The 20,667-nt window shown below is 30.5% G+C and overlaps 5 protein-coding genes across 8 annotated transcripts; 3 read left to right on the plus strand and 2 right to left on the minus strand.

Annotated features, from left to right (window-relative positions):
• Positions 1–1,691: 1,691 nt before the first annotated feature.
• Positions 1,692–5,855, plus strand: LOC126740516 (ubiquitin fusion degradation protein 1 homolog). 3 transcript variants are annotated; one of them, XM_050446585.1, is made up of 8 exons: positions 1,799–1,838; positions 2,041–2,161; positions 2,351–2,505; positions 4,458–4,629; positions 4,692–4,823; positions 4,879–5,025; positions 5,086–5,259; positions 5,707–5,855. In XM_050446585.1, exons 1-7 carry the CDS (start codon positions 1,836–1,838, stop codon positions 5,256–5,258), a joined length of 903 nt encoding a protein of 300 aa, XP_050302542.1. In that variant the 5' UTR covers positions 1,799–1,835; the 3' UTR covers position 5,259; positions 5,707–5,855. The 3 variants fall into 3 exon arrangements, with proteins under 3 accessions (XP_050302541.1, XP_050302543.1, XP_050302542.1); XM_050446584.1 differs by lacking the exon at positions 5,707–5,855 and having other exon boundaries at positions 1,692–1,838; positions 5,086–5,461; XM_050446586.1 differs by lacking the exon at positions 5,707–5,855 and having other exon boundaries at positions 1,698–1,838; positions 2,047–2,161; positions 5,086–5,461.
• A 140-nt stretch (positions 5,856–5,995) lies between these two features.
• Positions 5,996–9,174, plus strand: LOC126740517 (uncharacterized). The gene is made up of 5 exons (XM_050446587.1): positions 5,996–6,541; positions 6,600–6,701; positions 6,762–6,845; positions 6,904–7,012; positions 7,067–9,174. The coding sequence occupies exons 1-5, from the start codon at positions 6,410–6,412 to the stop codon at positions 7,420–7,422; spliced, it is 783 nt and encodes a 260-aa protein (XP_050302544.1). The 5' UTR covers positions 5,996–6,409; the 3' UTR covers positions 7,423–9,174.
• Positions 9,175–9,481: 307 nt separating this feature from the next.
• On the minus strand, positions 9,482–10,961 carry LOC126740358 (ankyrin repeat domain-containing protein 16-like). Of its 2 annotated transcripts, XM_050446336.1 has the most exons (4): positions 10,865–10,917; positions 10,237–10,809; positions 9,927–10,150; positions 9,482–9,760 (listed from the first exon to the last, which is right to left on the minus strand). In XM_050446336.1, exons 2-4 carry the CDS (start codon positions 10,789–10,791, stop codon positions 9,532–9,534), a joined length of 1,008 nt encoding a protein of 335 aa, XP_050302293.1. In that variant the 5' UTR covers positions 10,792–10,809; positions 10,865–10,917; the 3' UTR covers positions 9,482–9,531. The 2 variants fall into 2 exon arrangements, with proteins under 2 accessions (XP_050302293.1, XP_050302292.1); XM_050446335.1 differs by having other exon boundaries at positions 10,237–10,961.
• A 3,590-nt stretch (positions 10,962–14,551) lies between these two features.
• On the plus strand, positions 14,552–20,667 carry LOC126740625 (protein arginine methyltransferase NDUFAF7, mitochondrial). Its single transcript, XM_050446731.1, has 7 exons — positions 14,552–14,952; positions 15,021–15,161; positions 18,480–18,603; positions 18,748–18,943; positions 19,106–19,297; positions 20,140–20,230; positions 20,320–20,667. The coding sequence occupies exons 1-7, from the start codon at positions 14,650–14,652 to the stop codon at positions 20,575–20,577; spliced, it is 1,305 nt and encodes a 434-aa protein (XP_050302688.1). The 5' UTR covers positions 14,552–14,649; the 3' UTR covers positions 20,578–20,667.
• LOC126740626 (uncharacterized) lies at positions 15,743–17,084 on the minus strand. Its single transcript, XM_050446732.1, has 2 exons — positions 16,684–17,084; positions 15,743–16,625 (listed from the first exon to the last, which is right to left on the minus strand). The coding sequence occupies exons 1-2, from the start codon at positions 16,684–16,686 to the stop codon at positions 16,275–16,277; spliced, it is 354 nt and encodes a 117-aa protein (XP_050302689.1). The 5' UTR covers positions 16,687–17,084; the 3' UTR covers positions 15,743–16,274.

Below are 20,667 nucleotides of genomic sequence, written 5' to 3' on the forward strand. Positions count from 1 at the left end.
TTCAATGTATTTGTATAAAGAGATATTATAGCATCTGATGTAGAGAGTCCAGACCTGAATCCAAACTGATGACATGACAATATAGCAAAAGAATCTAAAAATGCAATAAGTCTTTTTTTAAAAGATTTTTAAAAAATTTTTAAGAATACAGAGAGGAGAGCAATAGGCCTATAGTTACTCACTTCTGCTGTCTCCTCCTTTTTATGAAGAGGTATGACAACAGCTGATTTTAGCTCTTTAGGAAAATAGCCAAACTGAAATGATAAATTTAGAAGATAGGTAAGTGGAGAGATAATATGTTCAGCACGTGCTAGCAATAAGTAACAAGGTACCTCGTCTACACCGGATGACTTTTTTCTGGAGGAAGATTTTATAATCTCAAGTGTTTCTTCTTCAGTGAGAGGGAATAGAAAAAGAGATTGGGATAAACTGTGGAAAGGCATATTCATTCCCATGGGTGCCTGAAACATATCTGTGATCTTTCGCACTGACTGTACAAAAAATTATTGAATGTATTAGCAATATTGAGGTTGCCAGTAACTTTCTTTCCATTATCAGTAACCAAATTAGGAACACACTTTGTTCCGCGATTTGAAAAGTTCGTGATTGAGTTAATAATTTCCCATTAGGCTCGAGTTATATTGTTAGAAGTAAGCAACTTTGTTGAATTATAGGCTTTTTTAGCATTTACGATATTTTCTCTATGTACCTTCAATCTCATTCTATAGGATGTCAGTAACTCATGGTCATGAACGGTCTTTAGTTGAGTATGAAGGAGCCTCAATTGCTTGCCCTCATTAATTATCAATGGTGTTATCCACTGATGAGACTTTCTGTGATATGGCTTCGATTTGTTTACATAAGGAAAGCTTATATTAAATAAACTGGAAAACGTGTCAAAGAAGTAAGAAAATTTACTTTCAAAATCCAGAGTCTCAATAACTGACAGCCAATGTTCTTTGGACAACAAGTTGTTAAAATAGCGTATGTTTTCATCAGAGAAGGATCTAGAACTCATAGAAAATTTGCTTAAATCGTGACTGATTGGGTTTCCCCCTAAGTCAAAACTTAGTATCTGAGCACAATGATCAGAAAACGCTACTTCAAAGGTTTCAGTTGAATACAGTGCAGCGTTTGTGAATATATTATCAATCAAGGTACAGGATGATCCCTGAGTTCTAGAAGGTTCAGAAAAACCTAGTTTAAGATCATATAAAATATTAGGTTTATATAAAAGCTTTAACAATTTCTCAAAGTATTCACTAAAAGTTTTAAAATCAGAGCTAGGAGGACGATATATACAAAAAAACTAAAATCTTAACACTATTTGCAGCCTGGAGAAGAGCAGCAGCACATTCAAAGTTACCAGACAGTAATAATAGAATAGTCTTTATTCTCTACATGTTTATAAGTACTGTATAATATAAATCGATCATCTGAAGTAGTTTTTTTACCTACATCCAACAAAACAAAATTAACCAAGCTTACAAACTGAGGTCAATTGAGAAATAATTAGCATACAAAATATACAAAAATATATTTTTTATATTCTCTATTCGAATACTAAAAAAAATCTATAATTTTCACGTTGGATTAATGTCGTACGATAAAAATCGCCGCGATTGAAGCTCTGCGATAAGTTGCACGTGAGGCACTGGCTTATGTAACTAAAGTGACATTTCGTATGTTGAGTAACTGTCAAAACCATACGGTTAGATCTAGTGGAATATAAAAATTTACTATTTTCATTGTTTGTCTTTTGAAAAATATTCAAATAATTGAGTTTATTGGCCTTATTAATTTTGTTTGTGCTTCAACGCTAAAATACAGAAAAAATGGTATGTACACATTTATATACTTAGCCATGTATGAACTATAATGGTATAGAAATTAAAAAATATATATTTTATTTCTCATTATTTGTTTTCTTATTTCTTATTTAATTTTTCTGCTTTGACTTACATTCAAAAAGTCTTGTAATTGTAAAGTAAATGTTGAGAAGGTGTAAATTTTTATTCTACAGAGAAATATACAATTCAGTTTCAGTTTGGATTTAATATGTTCCCGGATATTCCGAGACCCTTCAACGTCACATACCAATGCTATTCTGTTGCTATGCTTCCAGGAAATGAACGACAGGATGTAGAAAGAGGTGGAAAAAGTGAGTTACGAGCCTAACATGTTTGCTTACCTAAAAACTTAGTCAAACCTAAATCATTTCCTAAAATTGTATCTTCTAAAGTTAACCAGTTTTCTCAATATACCTCATCCAAACATTCCTGATATTTATTTATTTTTATTATAAATTATAATGTGTATACATTTATACTATATCTATATCATTTTTAAGTTATTATGCCACCTAGTGCTCTTGAACAGCTAACCCGACTTAATATCAACTATCCAATGCTATTCAAGTTAGTCAACAAAAAAACAAGAAGAGAAACACATTGTGGTGTATTAGAATTTGTTGCTGATGAAGGAAAAGTATATTTACCACTTTGGGTAAGCAATTTTATTTATCATTTGGTATACCCTAATATGTTAAGTATATGTTATATTAATCATCTGTTTATTTCAATAGGGCATACCTAATACAATGCAGTAATATGAAGTAAAATAATGTTAGTTTAATAAGAAATCAACACCCATATTGTTGCAACAAAAACAAAACAAATAAATTATATTATCACAACAAAGTACCAAAAAAGAAATAAAGTTTAAGTTTTTAGTATTACTTTAATCTTGTTTTAAATATAGAAATGAAAGTGCTATTTTTTACCTCAACCGGTATTCTAATATTCCACTATTACCTTAAAATAAATTAAAAACAATTAATTCACAACTGTAATTTGTTCTTTCTATATAGAAATCATTTAATCCTCATTTTAATCCAATCTAATTAAAGGAAATGTAATCAGGTATTTGAATTCTCAATTGGTAAGTAGTTTATATATGAATACCATTGTTTAAACTGTAGATTACATGATATAGGCATCAAATTTATATGGGATAGCATTAATTTAATGGGAGTATAAAAGTTGCAAGATAAAATCATCCAGAGTAATTTTTTTATAGTTTGTGTAATATTTAGTTACTATTTCAATTTTAAAAAAATAAGGAAAAGGGCAATAATGGAAATGCAACGGAATTATGGTGTTGACAAGGGAGTTGGCTGGGAAAACTTAAGATAAATCATGTGTTAAAATATAATATCTTGGCATATTGTAAAGAAAGTAAGGAAGGTCATTTATAAGTTTTATACCATGTGGGATAATAATCTAGAAAATGAACTATTATTTTAATTTATAAATTTTTTCTACTTCAATATGGGATAAGAGCATGAGAAAGGACACAGAAAACAAATGTGAAACCACTTTAAATGGTACTAAACTTAAATAGAAAAAATATGCTCCTTTGAACCTCAAGTTATATAATCAAAATATTTTTGATCTAAAGCAACTTCCTGATCTATCAACCTGTATATACAGGTATAAGAAGTATAAAAAATAAATTCATATTAATCCTAATAATAACACATGTAGCAAAGCTAATCAAAATGATGGAGATAATCAAAAAACAATAAATCATCCTTCACACTAAAATTAATTTACTTTTCTGACAATGCTAAAATCACTAGAAAAACATTAAATATTTTAATAGAAAATGTAAATATTTTTCTTTTGAAAATTTAAAGCATTTTAAACAGTCTATTGTGATTAATGAAACTGGTGTAAGCATAAATAATTGTCATTTTATCATTTGATTGCATTTTTTGAAAGAAAATCAGATCTACCTTTGTTAAAAACTATAAATTACTTAAGTGTTTTTAATCAGCAATACACAGATCAACCAGGTATTATAGGAATAAACAGTGTTTAGCTCTAGAATTTCTATGTGTGCTGTAAATGTTAAAAAATTATCTGCAAAGAACTCTACATATTTAATTCCTGTAACAATTTCAAGTGAATTACCATAGATCTCAATATTTACATTTTGCAATACTGAATATTTATAATTATATGAAAGTTTTATCTGGTTAATATTTAACTTAAGCTTCTTGAAATAAACTTTTTGACTTCTATAAGTTCCCTATTCATATCTTACATAGCTGTATTTATATTACTATTGCTACTTGAATGTAGGGAGTCATCTGCAAATAAATGTAAAAAATCATGTTTTACATTGGGAGAAATACTGTAAAACAGAAATGGTAGCACTACATCAATGCATCTATTCCTGGGCTAGAATAAACTGCAAAGCAGACTTACAGTAGTGATGGTTTCTAAAGCCTGAACATAAAAGCTACTTATTTGTATTAGATTATTCAACCATTTGCATATCTATTATATATTGTAATGTTTGATGCAGTTACCTTTCTTTATTGTAACAGTAAATAGTACATCTGCTAAAATTATGCTAATTGTAAATATTCTAATCATTTGTACTACCTGTAGATGATGCATAATTTAAACCTTGAAGAGGGAGACTTGGTTCAGATGGAAAGTGTATCCTTACCAGTTGGTACATTTTCAAAGTTTCAACCTCTATCACCAGAATTTCTTGATATCACAAATCCAAAGGCAGTATTGGAAAATTGTCTTAGACTATTTGCATGTCTTACCAAGGGTAAGTATGATACTATAAATTATAGTATTTCCTCTACACACTAATTTACTGGTTTCATTTAGGTGATGTTATAGCAGTTCAATATAACCAGAAAGTCTATGAGTTGTGTGTGTTAGAAACAAAACCTGGTGATGCAATAAGTATTATTGAATGCGATATGAATGTAGAATTTGCAGCTCCAATAGGATACAAAGGTAAAAAGTAGTTGGTTTTTCAAACACATTACTTAATGCTATAGAATTTGTGTAGAACCAGAACCTAAAAGAAAAACACAAGAGGATGAAGAAATGGCTCTAGATCCTTCTGATTTAATGCCAGAACCCTCTGGTTTTGTCGCGTTTAAAGGTACAGGCAATAGACTGGATGGCAAAAAGAAAAAAGAATCTACATCTGCTGGTACTTAATGAATATTTATAATTTTTTTAAACTTGTACCTTTTAATTTTAATTTTTGCAGAACATCTGATCTCTAAACCAACATATGTCAGAGGAATACCTGATTATGACTGGGAGATAGGCACATTACGATTTATCAGAAAAACGTTAAAGCCAAAAGCTAATGAATCCGAAGAACCCGATGAATTTAAGCCTTTTAAGGGGACAGGTTTTAGCCTGAGAAATCGCACATAATGTAACTATTTACTTCTAATGTATATAATTTTTTGTGATTTTCAAACATAATATTTATTCTCATGTTTTCTGTATAATTACATAAAATTAGTAGTTCCAAAGTATTTTCATTTAATATTTATATAAAGGTTTGGCTATAATAAAAGCTATAAGTTAGTTTATAAGATGTTGTTTTGGGTATCAGAATATATTTTTAATACACATCTTTAATGCTATCAATTTTTCCTCTTAGATCTTTAATTAGACGTTTGAATATGCTCAAATGTTTATTTATTAATATATGGGATACCCCATTGTAGTACCAAGTACAAAAATTTAATCCTAGTACAGGTATGAAAAATTAATTACAATTCAGTAGATACATAAATATGAGTTAAGCCTTTGTTTTTTTAGGCAACATTTATGACTATACTGCTTACGTATATTGAAGACATATTTTCTATTTTAGCCGATGACATTGTGCTGTGCTACGCTGACGCCATAGCGATAATAGTAAAAGCCAATTATTGGAACGAAGTTCAATGTTCATGTTTATTCATTCATGTTCAATTCATGTTTATACAGCATACATTATAATAGCACTATTTAAAAATCAAATTTATCTAACCACTAACCTGTTTGAAGATTTTGAAGTATTAAATATAAAATAAATTATTAAGATCTGTCATTAAACTATTGTGTAATAATATAAATTGTCAAAAAAGTTGGTTGATCCTGAAATAAATACAAGGTTTTTAAATAATCAATCGATACAAATTCCTGCTATTGGATTTTTATCAGTACAGAGATGTCTTAAAAACTGTATCCAAAATATATAATGCATTTCCTCAATATTTAAAAAGTACCCGAAAATTAAAAGATATGTAAATGTTTGGTTGTTAATACTTGGTAAACATAATATCGTCGGGGTTCACGCAAAAGTCACTAAGTCCATTTTTAGCATTTTTGACTTAATGACACGAACCTTTTTATGACAGGCAAAAGTCATTAAATGGACTTAGTGACTTTTGGCCTATCTCCAACAACTGTTAAGCCTGGACTTAGTGATTTATTTGATTTTGAGTTTACGATTATCATTTTAATCACAATAATGTTATTGTTTAGTAAATATTCGTGAGTTTTGATTATATTTACAAAAAACGAGCTTAAAAATGCAAGACTGTAGGGGCAAGCGTATATTAGAACTTGGTAAAGATGCATATAACAATAAAAAACCGAAAGTAATTGTGCAATCAGTTGTAACGTTAGCACCCCGAAATTTAGAAGAAACTCTGAAACAACAGGTAAGAAACTTTAAGCAGTTTTGTAGTTTATTTCGTAAATATTGATTTGTTCTTTTAGATTATTACAAATCGCGACGGGAGCTGTAATGAGTATCCCTCACCACGTTGTTCATCAACAATTCCTCAAAATTCACAGCTGGACGCTATTTTAGATAATCAGGTATGTAAAAAAACTACCAGATGTTGAAACTTTTGATTTAGCAGTTGATTTTTGTTCAAGGCAACGCAAAAAAAGGCAATAGATTCCAAGATAGATCCAGTCCAATCATTGTCCTATATTGAAATAACTGATGATCAAAATCACGTAAAACCTACATCCTTTAACTTTATACCAGAATTTTGATTGACATTAATATTTATAGATCAGTGAAGAAGATGAAAGTAGTGACCCTTTTGCATGTAGTGATGATGAAGATAAAAATTACGAGCTAATTAATGAAAACTGCTCTGCAACTGATGAGGAAATTGAAGGTAAGTGAACGGTTTTCTAACAGAAATACTGAAGTTTTGTGTCTTAATTTCTAGATTCGTCTCTAAATCGCAAGAAAAAAAGCCGTTGGAATAAAGCAAATAAACAAAAATGGGCTCGAAATATTACAAAAAAATTTAGAAATCTTGGTCAACCCTACGTTACCAAAAAAGGACCAACGTCAGCTAAAATTCCACAGTCTGTCGATAGCAGTAAATATAAATTTAGATGTTCCGAAGAATTTAGTGAACAGGAGAGATTTGAGTTGTGTTCTAGTTATTGGCAGTTAGAAGTATACTCTCGAAAAAAGATTTTATTCTTCAAAATGTTAAAAGTAAAACTCCACAAAGACAAAGATTTCGAAAAGAGACCGCCAAGGCAAGAAGTAATTGCAAAGAGTTTTATTTTTTGAAAAATGATAAACCAACGAGAGTTTGCCAAAAGTTTTTTTTAAAGACTCTATAAGTAACGGACCACTAAATAAAGCTTTTGCAAACAAAAGTGAATCCACAGGATTGTATGACGGAGATGACATGCGAGGTAGGCATAATCCCTCCAACAAAATCACTGGAGAAGAACTTATTACAACATCGAGAGTTTCCCTTTAACCGAGTCACACTATTGCAGTAAGTCATCTCATAGAAAATATTTAGATGCAAAATTGTCGATAGCTAAATTGCACTCCCTCTACAAGGAACTAAGTCAGGAGAAAGGCCATATTCCGAAAAGTTTGACAACATACAAACGAGTGTTTAGTAATGAATATAATTACTCATTTTTCAAACCACGAAAAGATCAGTGTCCGCTTTGTATGAAGTACCAATCATCAAATGGGGAACAAAAGATTACTCTTGAGTCAACCTACATTGAACATAAGAGGCGAGAAGCTGATGCAAACGAGTCGAAAAGATCTGATAAAGAAAAGGCATGCAATGACCCCCACTTTGTTACAGCGACGTTTGATCTTCAAAGTGTCCTCCAAATACTAAGCAGTGACGTTTCGCCATTGTATTACAGTAGGAAATTATGCGCTTATAATTTAACTGTGTATGAAGGAGCTCCACCCAACAACGCATACTGTTACACATGGACTGAAGTTAATGGAGCACGGGATAGTTTAGAAATAGCAACATGCCTTTACGAATACCTTAGTAGTCTTCCCAATCAATGTTACAGAGGTCTCATTGTTTTCCGATACGTGTGGTGGGCAGAATAGAAATCAGAATGTTCTTGCTATGCTGTACTATTTCGTTCACCACGTAAATACCTTTGTTACTACAGTTGAACAAACATTTTCGGAATCTGGCCACTCTATGATGGAGTGTGATAGTATGCATAGTGCTATTGAAAAAAAAAAAGGGATGTGGCAGTTTACACACTAAATGACTGGATAAACATTTTTAAAATGTCCCGATCCAAAAGGGGAAAAAAAAATTACCCGTATCATGTCAAAGAACTGAAGTATAGAAACTTTTTTGATTTCAAGACCCTTTCGCAATCAATTTTAAAAAATAAAGCAGTCAATATCAATGGAGAAAAAGCTAATTCTGGAATAGTTAAATACCGATACAGTCGATTATCTCTATAAACATCAGTGGCAAAGGCAGGCGTTCATCAGCCACCATTTCGCTAAATAGGGCATATACTGAGATGTTACCCATTTCTGTCCAGAAATATAGCGACATGAAGAAGTTATGCACCAGTGAAGTAATCCCCGTGGAATTTCATAACTGGTATCTGTCACTACCAACATAGCTTGTCAGAACAGAAATGCTGAGCCCAGCATAGAAAGTGAAAGCGATAGATTTGTTTTTTTTGGGTTTGCTATGATTTTTTAGGATCAATTGTTATTAGTAATAAGCTAAATGCATTTTTCAACAACTAGAATGTACTTTAAAATTAATTTTGATGAAATAAAATATTTCACTATTTGGGATTTTTTAAATTTTTTTATCCAAGAAAACTCACTAAGTCCATCAAAAATCAATCTAGTCATTTCTAAAAAGTCTGCATGTCGCTACATGTTGTATCATACTATATAAAACAATATATTTTCTATAGTATGAGTCTTTTCTATAAAATGAAATGCTTTCAATTATAAAATTAAATCTCATTTTTCTCGAAACTATCATTTTGGACTTAGTGATTTTTGCCAGAACGTCTACGATATATTTTGTTTTTAATTTAAAAATTATATAAAGCATTCATTTTATTAAATCCATCTCTCTAAGTATAAGATGTTTTTTAATGTAGTTAGTAGTGTAGAAATGCTAAGATTATATTTGTATTGCATAGGTGCACATACAATTTTTTTTTAAATTAATTGTGCACCTAACTACATAAAACTTAAATGGGGTTTAATTAAATTTTGTAATTTTTTGAGTTTTTTTTTTCTGTTAAGACGATTCTACCTTTTTCTTGCATTTCATGTGTGTATTGTGCTACAAAAATAGGAAAGTAAAACTCAATAATAACAATAAAAATATTATTTTAGTGTTCTAGTAGTATTTGTGGCATTTAGTTACACTGAAAGATAATCATGAGGAACTCGTCCAAAATTGTCTTTAATATTAATGTTTGCTCCTAGTTTGCTTAGCAACTCTAATGCTAATGTGTGTCCATTCCTAGCAGCACAGTGACTTGCAGTATATCCCTCCTTAGTTTGATCATTTATTCGTGTAATATTTACATGGGCAATCAAATAATGGATACCTTCTATGTAGTTCTGGCTGGATGCTAAATGCAAACAGCTAAAAAAATACATTAATAAAATATTTATCTTTATTCAGACTACTAAACACAAGGATGTAGCATCCAAAGATTTGTATAGCATTTTTATATTTAAATTTGCTTCTTAATTTTCTGTCAAAAATTTACATAACAAACATCCTATAAATATATAATATTAATTGTTACCTGTGCATATTATTATTAGTGGCATTGATATCAGCTCCTCTTTCAATCAAGATTTTCACAAAATTAATATGTTGACCCAAAATAGCTTCATGTAAGGGTGTATTTCCACATCCATCTCTTGTATCAATATCTATGTACTGTAGTAATATAGGGGCAAGTCCTATATTCCCATGGAGAGCTGCTATATGAAGGGATGTCCTACCATTTTTTGTTTTGCTTGAAACCTAAAACATTCCCCAGGTGTTCGTAAAATTAAAAAAATTGTTGGAAGGTACTATACTCACAGGTATTCATCAGTTTTGCTACTTACTTCTAAACCCTCTGACACTAAATATTCAAAAATTTTATCTGTTCCTTCCAAAATGCCTTCCCTTGCTAACAAATGGTTACAAGTCCAACCATCTTTGTTTGGAACATTTAAAATTGCTCCTCTATGCACCAAATCCTTTATAATATTTAAGCTTTGTGGCTGCAGTTTTGTACATGCAAGCATTAGTGGAGTCCAGTCTGCCCTTTTTAATGCATTAACAGATGCTCCATAAGAGCAAAGTTGTAACACACTTTCATATTGGGCAAATTGAGCAGCCTCATGTAATGGGGTTTTATCATCCTTATTTTTTATATCAACGCAACATGGTGAGTAGTTTTGCAGTAAATAATCAATAATATTAATGTGACCAAGTCTTGCAGCTATATGTAGAGCAGTGTCTCCTATATTGTTGTAACTAATATAGCACCAATGGAAATTTGTATTTTCTGCTTTTAGGTTTTGTAAGGTTAATGTATCTCCTTTATGAATTTCTTTTAGTATTCTCTTTTGAAGGTTTTTATTTAGTAAATTGGTTCTATCAGTTTTCATACTCATAAATGGTTTTTAAATTCACTGGAGTGAACATGTTCTTTAAGTATTATTAGTACTATTAGAGTATTTTACTGACTTACGAGTATTATTAGGTTTGTTTGTGTTTAATTTAGTATTGCAAATTTGGCATTCATGGGAAAAATAATAAATATGTAATATAATTGTTTGTTTGTTATTGTATTTATATTTATTTATTTGTCAATTGTCAACATTATTGGAAATGACATATGTGGCACTGACACTGACAGAAACACACAATAGTGGCGGGAAATTTGAATACCGAATATAGCGACAAATTCGAATCGTTTTCTACATTAAGTACCACCAATTTCTAGAAAAAATATGGTTTTATTTAAAAAACTAAAGTAGGAAAATGTTTAAATAAAGAGTCAGGCCCGTAAAAGTTGTGTTTTGGTGTTAGGATTATTTCTACAATTTTATAATGTCAAAAAAATTTTTGATTTGTACAAACATTTGAATATAAGAAAATAAATATAAAAGAGAGCCAATGAAATTAATTTTTTGGATTTTTATCTTTCTTCTTTCCAAAGTTTTTTTTTGTTTTTTGTCCCCTTTAAAAAATTAAATTCGTAAATAAATTTATTTCATGTTTGTCACAATATACAAAATGCTTTCATTCGTCACAATAAAGCCATAGTATGTGGCAAAATATAATAAAAAGTAATAAAAGATGAATATACAAGTAATTACATAACAACTACAATAAAATAATTTTAAGTGAAATATAAAATATTGTGACATTAAAAGACCAAGATATACAAATAAAATTATTTATTATTCACAAAGTTTGAGATAATTACAAAATCATATTATTATATCAACAGAATATTATTATATAAAATAAACGATAATTATATTTAAAAAATTAGTTGATTGTTCATTATAGTCTGATACATCATAGAAAACCTATGATCCATACATTTGCTGCTTTAGTTAATCTAAGATAACTTGGAACTTACGTCAGTATTACTTCTGTAACGTGTCATATGTGTATCTAGATGAACGCTATAACTAGAAATTCTTTTTAGCATACATCGCAGAGATTCAAATATAAAAAGAGAGCTCAGTATAAGGATCCCATTTGTTAAAATTGTGTAATGGCTTATTGTAGAACAGCTACTTTTTGAGCCGAACGACAAGCCGAACGACAGGCAGCTAATTGCGCAAATGTCCCCATATCAGAAATATATATTGTATGTGACTAAATATAGAAAAAGGGAAACTAAGTCATACACGCAACATTTCCCTGGATGCACATTTCCTCAATTGTCAAAGCAGATGAATATTTTGTGAGAGTTTACCAGAGAGATGTTCCATATATAATCCCCAAGTTTGTATGTGCAATCCCAAGAATTTAACAGGACAGGTATGCATAGTTTTCCTTATCAATGAAACAACTAAAGTTTGAGTTTTATTTTCGATAAACTTTAATTTATTATATGAGAACAATTAATTAGCAGTGTTATTAATGCATATGTTTGTCTAGTGTTAAGTAAATTAAAACCATCAGATATTGCAACTAGGGATGTATCTTCTGGGTATTGAATGGAAGGTCGTTGGCAAAAATAATATAGAGTATTGTCCCAATCCTGTATATTAAGTCCCCATAGTATGCATCTTGAGGAATATTGCACCTCTCTAGTGCCTGATTTGACAATCTTCAAGTCAACAAAAACAATGTCCGATTAGACAGATATGATTTTATCAGTGATAGAGCCGCCCCAGTTATTAAAGTCACATAGTGTTACTGAAGGAAGCCTACCCTCAACATCATTAGCGAACCACGTGTAGGAATAGACAATTTAAAATTACTTAAACGTAGCATCGTACTTTTAACTCAGTATCGTCTCTCGTTTTAATGCTGTCACACAACAGAACGGCTCGTTCTAAGTTCATTTATCTTTATGACTCATACACATTTGTAGAGCTGAAACCCAATTATCTTTACTGAGAACTAGTTGAAGAACATCTATAATGATATGCGTTTTTTCTTTAAACTCATTACATTTGTTGACAGGATTTGGACGCAATGCATCCACATGTCTCGTTCTTGACCCTACATTATATTCTACAGAAAAGTTGAACTAATGTGCAGCTAACCATTACCTGGCTATTCTGGGAATCAGATTTGGCTTGCTCATTGATGTCCTTAAGGCACTACAATCAGTAAACATGATATTTTAATTTGCTAAAATATACCCGAAACTGTTAAGTAGACTGTTAATGAAAGACAGGGTCTCTAGTTCCTTAGTAATGGAACTTTTGCTCCTCTTTACATGTCTGATGGATATAATTTAGAAGGGGTTTTCGTCTTGCATCTTCCTGTTTCTGGAGTAACATATCCTCTATAGCCCAAGCTTTGAGACATATTCACTTGTGCACCTCTTTCTCAAGTTTAGGGTTATATATTGCCAGAACAGGTCTTTTGATTAGAATTTCTTTTATGTTGTTAAACGTTCTGTATATATGTTGTATCTGCCACATTCAAAACGAGCGTCTTTCATTTCGGATTAACGCTGTAAGTATTCGTACTATTTGACCAAAGCACTTAAAATACTTTCTGACATAGCTCGATATATAGCCCAATAAATTGATGTATTTAGTGTACATTCTTTGATACAGGGAAATCTTTCAAGGAACCAAGGTAGTCAATAGTGGTCTAGAAGAAATGGCACTTAGCGTAACTCCTGCATTAAGAAACCTTTCCGTTCCGTTAACATCCGCCAAAGCGCTTCCACTTAAGACTAAAATGGAAACCGCAGCTGCAAATATACCCTCCATATCCGTAAAGATATATACCATTTTGTTCCTCAGTAATTCCAACGTTTTTGGCATCACTTTGGCGTATAATGACAACTTTACATCCTGAGTTGATAAATCCCTGATTATTGTGTCCATTTATGCTACAATTATGACCTCACAAACTGTTTACAATTAAAACATTTGCCTCTTCCCAAAAATTGTGGTTTTCGGTCATGACTGTCGCCACTGTTAGGGTAGACAAATAATCAAAATATAGAGCTTTTGGAGTAGCATATCTACCAACTTTTGCTCCTGATTAAATTGTGCTGTATGGTATACCCGTCATTTTTCATTTATTATTTATCATAGCCCCACCGTTCCTACCTATGAGTTCGCATTGACGCAGTAACTGAGTTTTTGCAAAATAATAGTCAGTCCATGTCTCTTCGGGTTTCTTCAATCAATTTCTTCAACAATCCTGATGGTCTGAAAATGGCTGTATGTATGATGTTTCATCCGATAAAATAACCAATCGCATGGATCTTACATGTAATTTGTTTTGCAACAAATGTATCAAATGGATCCGGTCGGTTTGCCAACTGTTGCAGTCGCAAATCGCATCATGTGAAGAACTTACTTTTATGCAAGTTAATACCCCGCTTTATAATTCTACGACCTTTACGATACGTTAGTCAATGTCAATATGTATGCATATGATTATGTATTAAAATGTAAAAATCACATTAATCTCAACTCAAAGATTGTAAATTTCTCTTATTTGTGCTGAAATTCTATATGATATATGCATTATACCTTCAAAATGGGTGTATGTATGATGTTTTATTCGATAAAGCATCCAAGCGCATGGACCTTACTTAAGGTTTGTTGCGCAACAAATGTATCACCTAGACTCGATCATGTGCATCATGTGAAGAACCTACTTTTATGGAAATTAATACTCGGCTTTATAATTTAAGTGAAATACCGACCATATGCTCTAATGTCAATATTATGATTATGTATTGAAATTTGAAAATCAAATTAAACTCACCTCAAAGATTGGAAATTCTCCTTGTTTGCGCCGAAATTCTATATGAAATGTCCGCCCTAGCTTCAAAATGTATCACATTTCACTCAATAAAACAACCCATCGCACGGACTTACAAAAGACGATTGATACCAGCAATAGTAATTCGTACTTATTACACAGTGAAACGGAGAGTTGAAAAAGACGATAACTTCTTAGCTAAACATTTATTCAATAAAATCAAAACCACAGGCCCCATTACTGTTGCGGAATATATGAAAGAAGTGCTACAGAATCCTATGAAGGGGTATTATATGACCAAAGACATGTTTGGAGAATCTGGGGATTTTGTCACATCACCTGAAATTTCACAGGTTAACGTTCATAAATATTTATATTTCATTCTTTAATATTTCTCCCTTCTTTCTTTATTATTGTTTAGATATTTGGGGAAATGTTAGCTGTATGGTTCCTTAATGAGTGGCATAAAATAGGCTCACCTCGTCCACTGCAACTTGTAGAGCTTGGACCAGGCCGAGGGACATTAAGTTCAGACATATTGAAAGTTTTCAGCCATTTTAAGGTAAAGTAAGTTCTAAGGAAATTAATTACTATAATTTACATGTAAATAATCTTGATGAACTTAACGTATAAGTATAGACTACTCCAAATAACACTATATTTACTACACCACTACTCCATTTTTATTCCTTCTTAAAGACATTTTTTCTCGGATACAAAATAGTTGTAGAGTGTGAATTGTGTCAATTTAATTATATAAATCTATCTTATCCTAATAACATAAAACCATGGATATAAACTATTGGATACTTTTAAGATTTACCAATTGTTTATAAGGGTCTTAGTACAGTATACACAAATAAAATATGGTCTACAGTCTTAATGTATAATAGAAATTTTTAAAAAATTATCTACTAAATATGGTACCTAGTACTTAAAAAAGAAAGAATTAATTAATATGCAAGTTGCCTCTTAGAAGGTCATAGTTCCTCACGTGGTGTCTAAGAGATGCCAAGGTAACTAATGTGTTATTACCTCTTCTATTATCGAAAAAAAAGTCCCAAATTACTGTAAATATTTATTTTACATTAAACAAAGATATTAAATATGATATATAATGAAATATTCACGAATTAAACTGGGTTTAATTTATATAAATGTATTTCAATATTGAACAGATAATAATATGTAATGTCCACAAAATCAAATAATATAAAATGTCAAGATAACAGAGACATTAAATAAACCATTTTTAACTCAAGATAATAATTTAAATTGCAAAGTAATCGATGAGTAACATAATAAAATAATATAAAATTTAAAAAAATAAAATCAATAATTTTTTTAATTGCAGGAGTGGCAGGTGTAGGTTGCATGTTCTAGGCAAATATAATTTTCACACTTTATACAGGTATATGTAGTCATACGATTTTTTTTCCGACCGCAAATATAACACCTTTTCCGGGTACCAGAAGCCTCCATTCTGGACTTCTTATTGTCCCTTCCCCTCCATCCGGTTCCGCCTCGGTAGCAATTTCACAAGTTCTTTTCTTTAGATCTGGTAAACTTGCAATTTGTGATCTGTTTTTTATATGATCTTTTGTCAGTTCTAAAGCTAGTGTTTTTATAAAATGTCTTCTGTTAGCTATTATAGGATTTTGATTACCTTTGTAAATTACATATGCATTACATATGACCCTACATTTAGCATTGAATAAAAAACTGTCATCGGCCAGTGGTTACAAATATGTGAACGAGTTCTTACGTTCTGAACTGGCATCTGTAGTTTCCATCTTGTTATTTTATCTTTTCCCAATATCGTATTTACCACTGGTTCTTCCACCTCTTCGTCATCTTCACTAGATATTTCTTGTTCTGTATCTGAGCTTTCCAACTGGGTTTCTACGGCGTCTTCTTCGCCTTTACTACTCTCCTCAGCATCCGACAATACACTGCTGTCGTCCTCAGCTAATTTCCGCAGAATTTCTGCATCTTTTTCAACAAGTGGATCAAAAAATCTCTTCGACTATAAAAAATTTATATCAAACACTACAAAACAATATAAATATGTAGTTATAACTTACCATTTTGCCAAATAATCGATGAACAATATTTTAACAAAAGTACTCGCGCGGCGTCTGACAGACTCCACATGTAAAGATTCGCTAATAACTTTCTTTACTGCGTTTCAACATAGACTATTCTCATGCAAGCCGGCAAATAATCGCAATGCATGTGGAAGGTACATGACCGCTGACAGGGCTATCAGTCCAAACTTAGAATTTAGGCTAACTAACAATATGAATGGCGCCGCGCGAGTAGCGAAGGGTTAATAAACTACCTCTAGAAGTAAATCAAAAGATCCAATTTTAATAAATGTACACAAAACATTAAAGGATATTTTTAATTTTTTTATGGCAATTTTATGAATTTTAAGATTTTATGAGGTGATTTTTGAATCTGATCCAAATTTTTTATATTTTTATTGCTAAGCTTTAAGGACAATGAATGTTTTTGTGTACTTTCTTTGTATGTGGTTTTATTTGATGAAACATATTTGCATTATAAGTGTTGAAACAAAAAGTATTTAGAATGCTAGAGCGATCTCATACTGGGTGAGTGAATACACCTGGTGAAGTATTATCAAGATCTTTTACACAACCTGTTTATGTAGGATGTGGAGTACTTTTTATATACATAAGATAATTTTTATATATTGTAGAAACATTTTTGACACAAAATGTGTTTTAATTTGCAATTCTGTTTGGTTATTAGAAAACTTTGTGAGAATTTATTTCTATATTGATACAATTCTGTGGGTAACATTTCTTTGATTTATTTGCAGTTTGCAATTTTGTATGTTACTTAAGTTTACCCATAATATTAAGCAATAAAATATCTAAAAACTTTTGTTCAAAAGGAGCTTTTCATAATTTAGTTATAGATAATTAATTTCTATACAATACCTTTTTAAAATCATCCACCTCATTTTAGGATACCTCATTTATTGATCATGTAGAATTCCTTTATTCAGATATTGAACTCAATACCCTATTAACAATAATTTCATAACTAAATAATAATATTTTAAATTACATTAACCCCATACATCCAAATATAAAATTTAGTATGCAAATAGGTTAAAATTTCGGACTAAATAATTACTTTCAAGCATAATAAACATGAATTTCATATCCATAAACCATTTCAGATTCCAGTCAAATCCAAAACCATTTTCTTATGTTATGTAAAGGGGATGACCTCATGCCTAAGGACAATATGAATTTTCAAACTCAAAAAATGCTTTATTGTCAATATAAACATAGAAGTTGTAGACAAAGCCAAAACATAATATAATTCACAGACATTACAATAAGTTACAACAAAACTAGATTAAAATGTAAATCATTAAGAATACTCAAATACTAATCATTAAGAAATTCCCTGTAACTATAGTAAGCTTTACTGGAGAGAAATTCCTTTGTTTTTATCTGAAGGCTTTTTTTAGTTTTAAGTTCTAATTAGTAGTCTGCTTTAATAAATGATATAAAAAAATTAACAAATTTAGGAACATTCATGAAGTGTATAATATTTCGTATGTATAAATTTTTACAATGATATTAATACCACTATCAGATTATATTAATAACACACTATAAAATTATATTAATGACACTATCAGATTTATCCAAAAAAAGTTTCTAAATTACATTGTATTAAATTTTAAATGTCTTTTTTTATTTGTTATTCATATTTAATAGTTGTGCAAAATCATAATGTATATAATTATTTTACAATAATTCAGAAGTACTTCTCTTTGTATTTATATTTTCTTATTATTCACCTATTTTTATAAAATATAATTTGCTGTAACTTTTAGGCCCTTCATAATACAAGTCTTCATTTAGTTGAGACAAGTCCAGTCTTAAGTGATGTTCAAAGCAAAACTTTATGCACACACAGCTCTATGGCCCCTAACCTAAAGAGCTCCTACTATAGAGAAGGTATTACATCAAAATTTAAGTGTTAATATATTTAGTAATTTAATTATGATGTAATTGTCATGGTGATATTTAACTCCTAATAAGAAACAAAATTTTCTTTAAAGGAAAAGTATCCATATAACACTTAATTATATAATTACCTAGGTGTGACTCGTCAGGGTATTCCTGTATATTGGTATAAACAGCTTAAAGATGTACCAGATAGCTTTACTCTATTGTTGGCTCATGAATTTTTTGATGCCATGCCTATTCACAAATTTCACAAAACTTATGCTGGGTACAAAGAAGTTTTAATTGATTTGGAACAAACACAATCATCAAAAGATGATTATCACTTCAGGTAATTATGTTTTTTTTAAATTTTATAATCATTTGCATAAAAGAATCACATCATTTCCCATATACATTTTTTTAATCAATTCCATTTAAATGCTTTTCTTTAATATAGCATTGATTGCTCTGCTAAAGTAAGGGTAGTAAAAATACATTTTTTTTCTTTAAGATATGTATTAGCAAGGAATGATACCCCAATGCTTAAAGTTTTACTAAAGTCAACCGAAACACGACAGCATGTTGAAATATCACCAGATTCAATGCTGATATATGAAGAAATATGCAACCGTATAGTATCAAATGGCGGCATAGCTTTGATTTGTGATTACGGACATGATGGAACTGGAACAGACACATTTAGGTAAAACTTGATTTGTTTGTTTATTAACGGACAAAGCCTAATTTCTACAAAACATCCAATGTAATAATACAAGAATATAGTACTTAAGGTTACTGAATACAATGTCAATAACTTTGTTGTGATACAATTTTTATAAGGTTATCGACACAATTAGGTCTGTAAAAAGGTATATAATATGAAATGTTATTTTGCTGGGCCCTGCTAAGAGAGATCTTTCTTCATTCTTCTTTTCTCAAGAGTACCAATTTAAGAGTTTCTATTGTAAAATTTATAGCTTACGTAATTCAATAATTTATCTTGAGCCACTTCAAGTATTCTTATAACAAAATATAAGAAGTATTAACTAAACAATGGTACCATTGTCCAAGTACAACTAATTTTTTTATTAAGTTACTTTACAGTAATAATATTAAAATCTGTACACTCTCTTTAGGATGCTAGTAGGTTTGTTTATTTTATAGATACATTTATGTTCTTAACAAAGCTCTCAAATTTCTATTTGAATACACTCTGTTGTTGTTTTGGTATTATTGAATAAGGAAAAAGGATATCATTGCCTGATCTATTAAATAACATAATTATAATTGCTGTAAGGTACTCTTAATCTTCTCAGTCCAACTTTTTTGAGTTTGACAATGAGAAGCTCATAATTAACTTTGGCCAATGCCTTGGTTAATTTAGGAGGGAGAATAAAATGATGTAAAACAGTAGTTTAATACAAGCAGTATTTAAATAAATGTAATATATTAAAAATGCATGATTCTCCTTCCTTCGGTATACAAGGATTTTTGTAATTGGTTATAATCTATAACCATTGATCCTTTGTACTTTATTTATTACAGGGCTTTTAAGAAACATAAGCAGGTAGACCCATTGGCGCAACCTGGTTCTGCCGACTTAACCGCCGATGTTGATTTCAGCGTTATTAAGGAAGTAAGTAAGATATGACGTATGGAGTCAATTTAATTCACGCCACTATTTCTATGACTAATCTATGGATATTGTTGAAACTTAATTTTTAGATTGCTAGCAAAAATAAAGACGTCATGTATCAAGGTCCGGTAACGCAAAAAAAGTTTCTTCACAAAATTGGAATTGAATATAGGGTCGGAGCCCTAATGAAAAACATGACAGATAAGAAACAAATAGAAAATTTGCAAGAATGCTACAACTTTTTAACGGACGAGTCGAAAATGGGGGAAAGGTTTAAATTTTGCACTTTGATGCCTACTAGTCTAAAAAAAATTATCGACAAATATCCCATCGTCGGATTCTCGTAATACATAATATGACCTCAACTCGATTGTTTGTAAAATGTTACTATATCTGTGATACATTTAATGAATATAAATAAAATTAATAATATAATA

This window comes from Anthonomus grandis, chromosome 9 (assembly GCF_022605725.1).
Source record: "Anthonomus grandis grandis chromosome 9, icAntGran1.3, whole genome shotgun sequence".
Classification (NCBI taxonomy): Eukaryota; Metazoa; Arthropoda; class Insecta; order Coleoptera; family Curculionidae; genus Anthonomus; species Anthonomus grandis.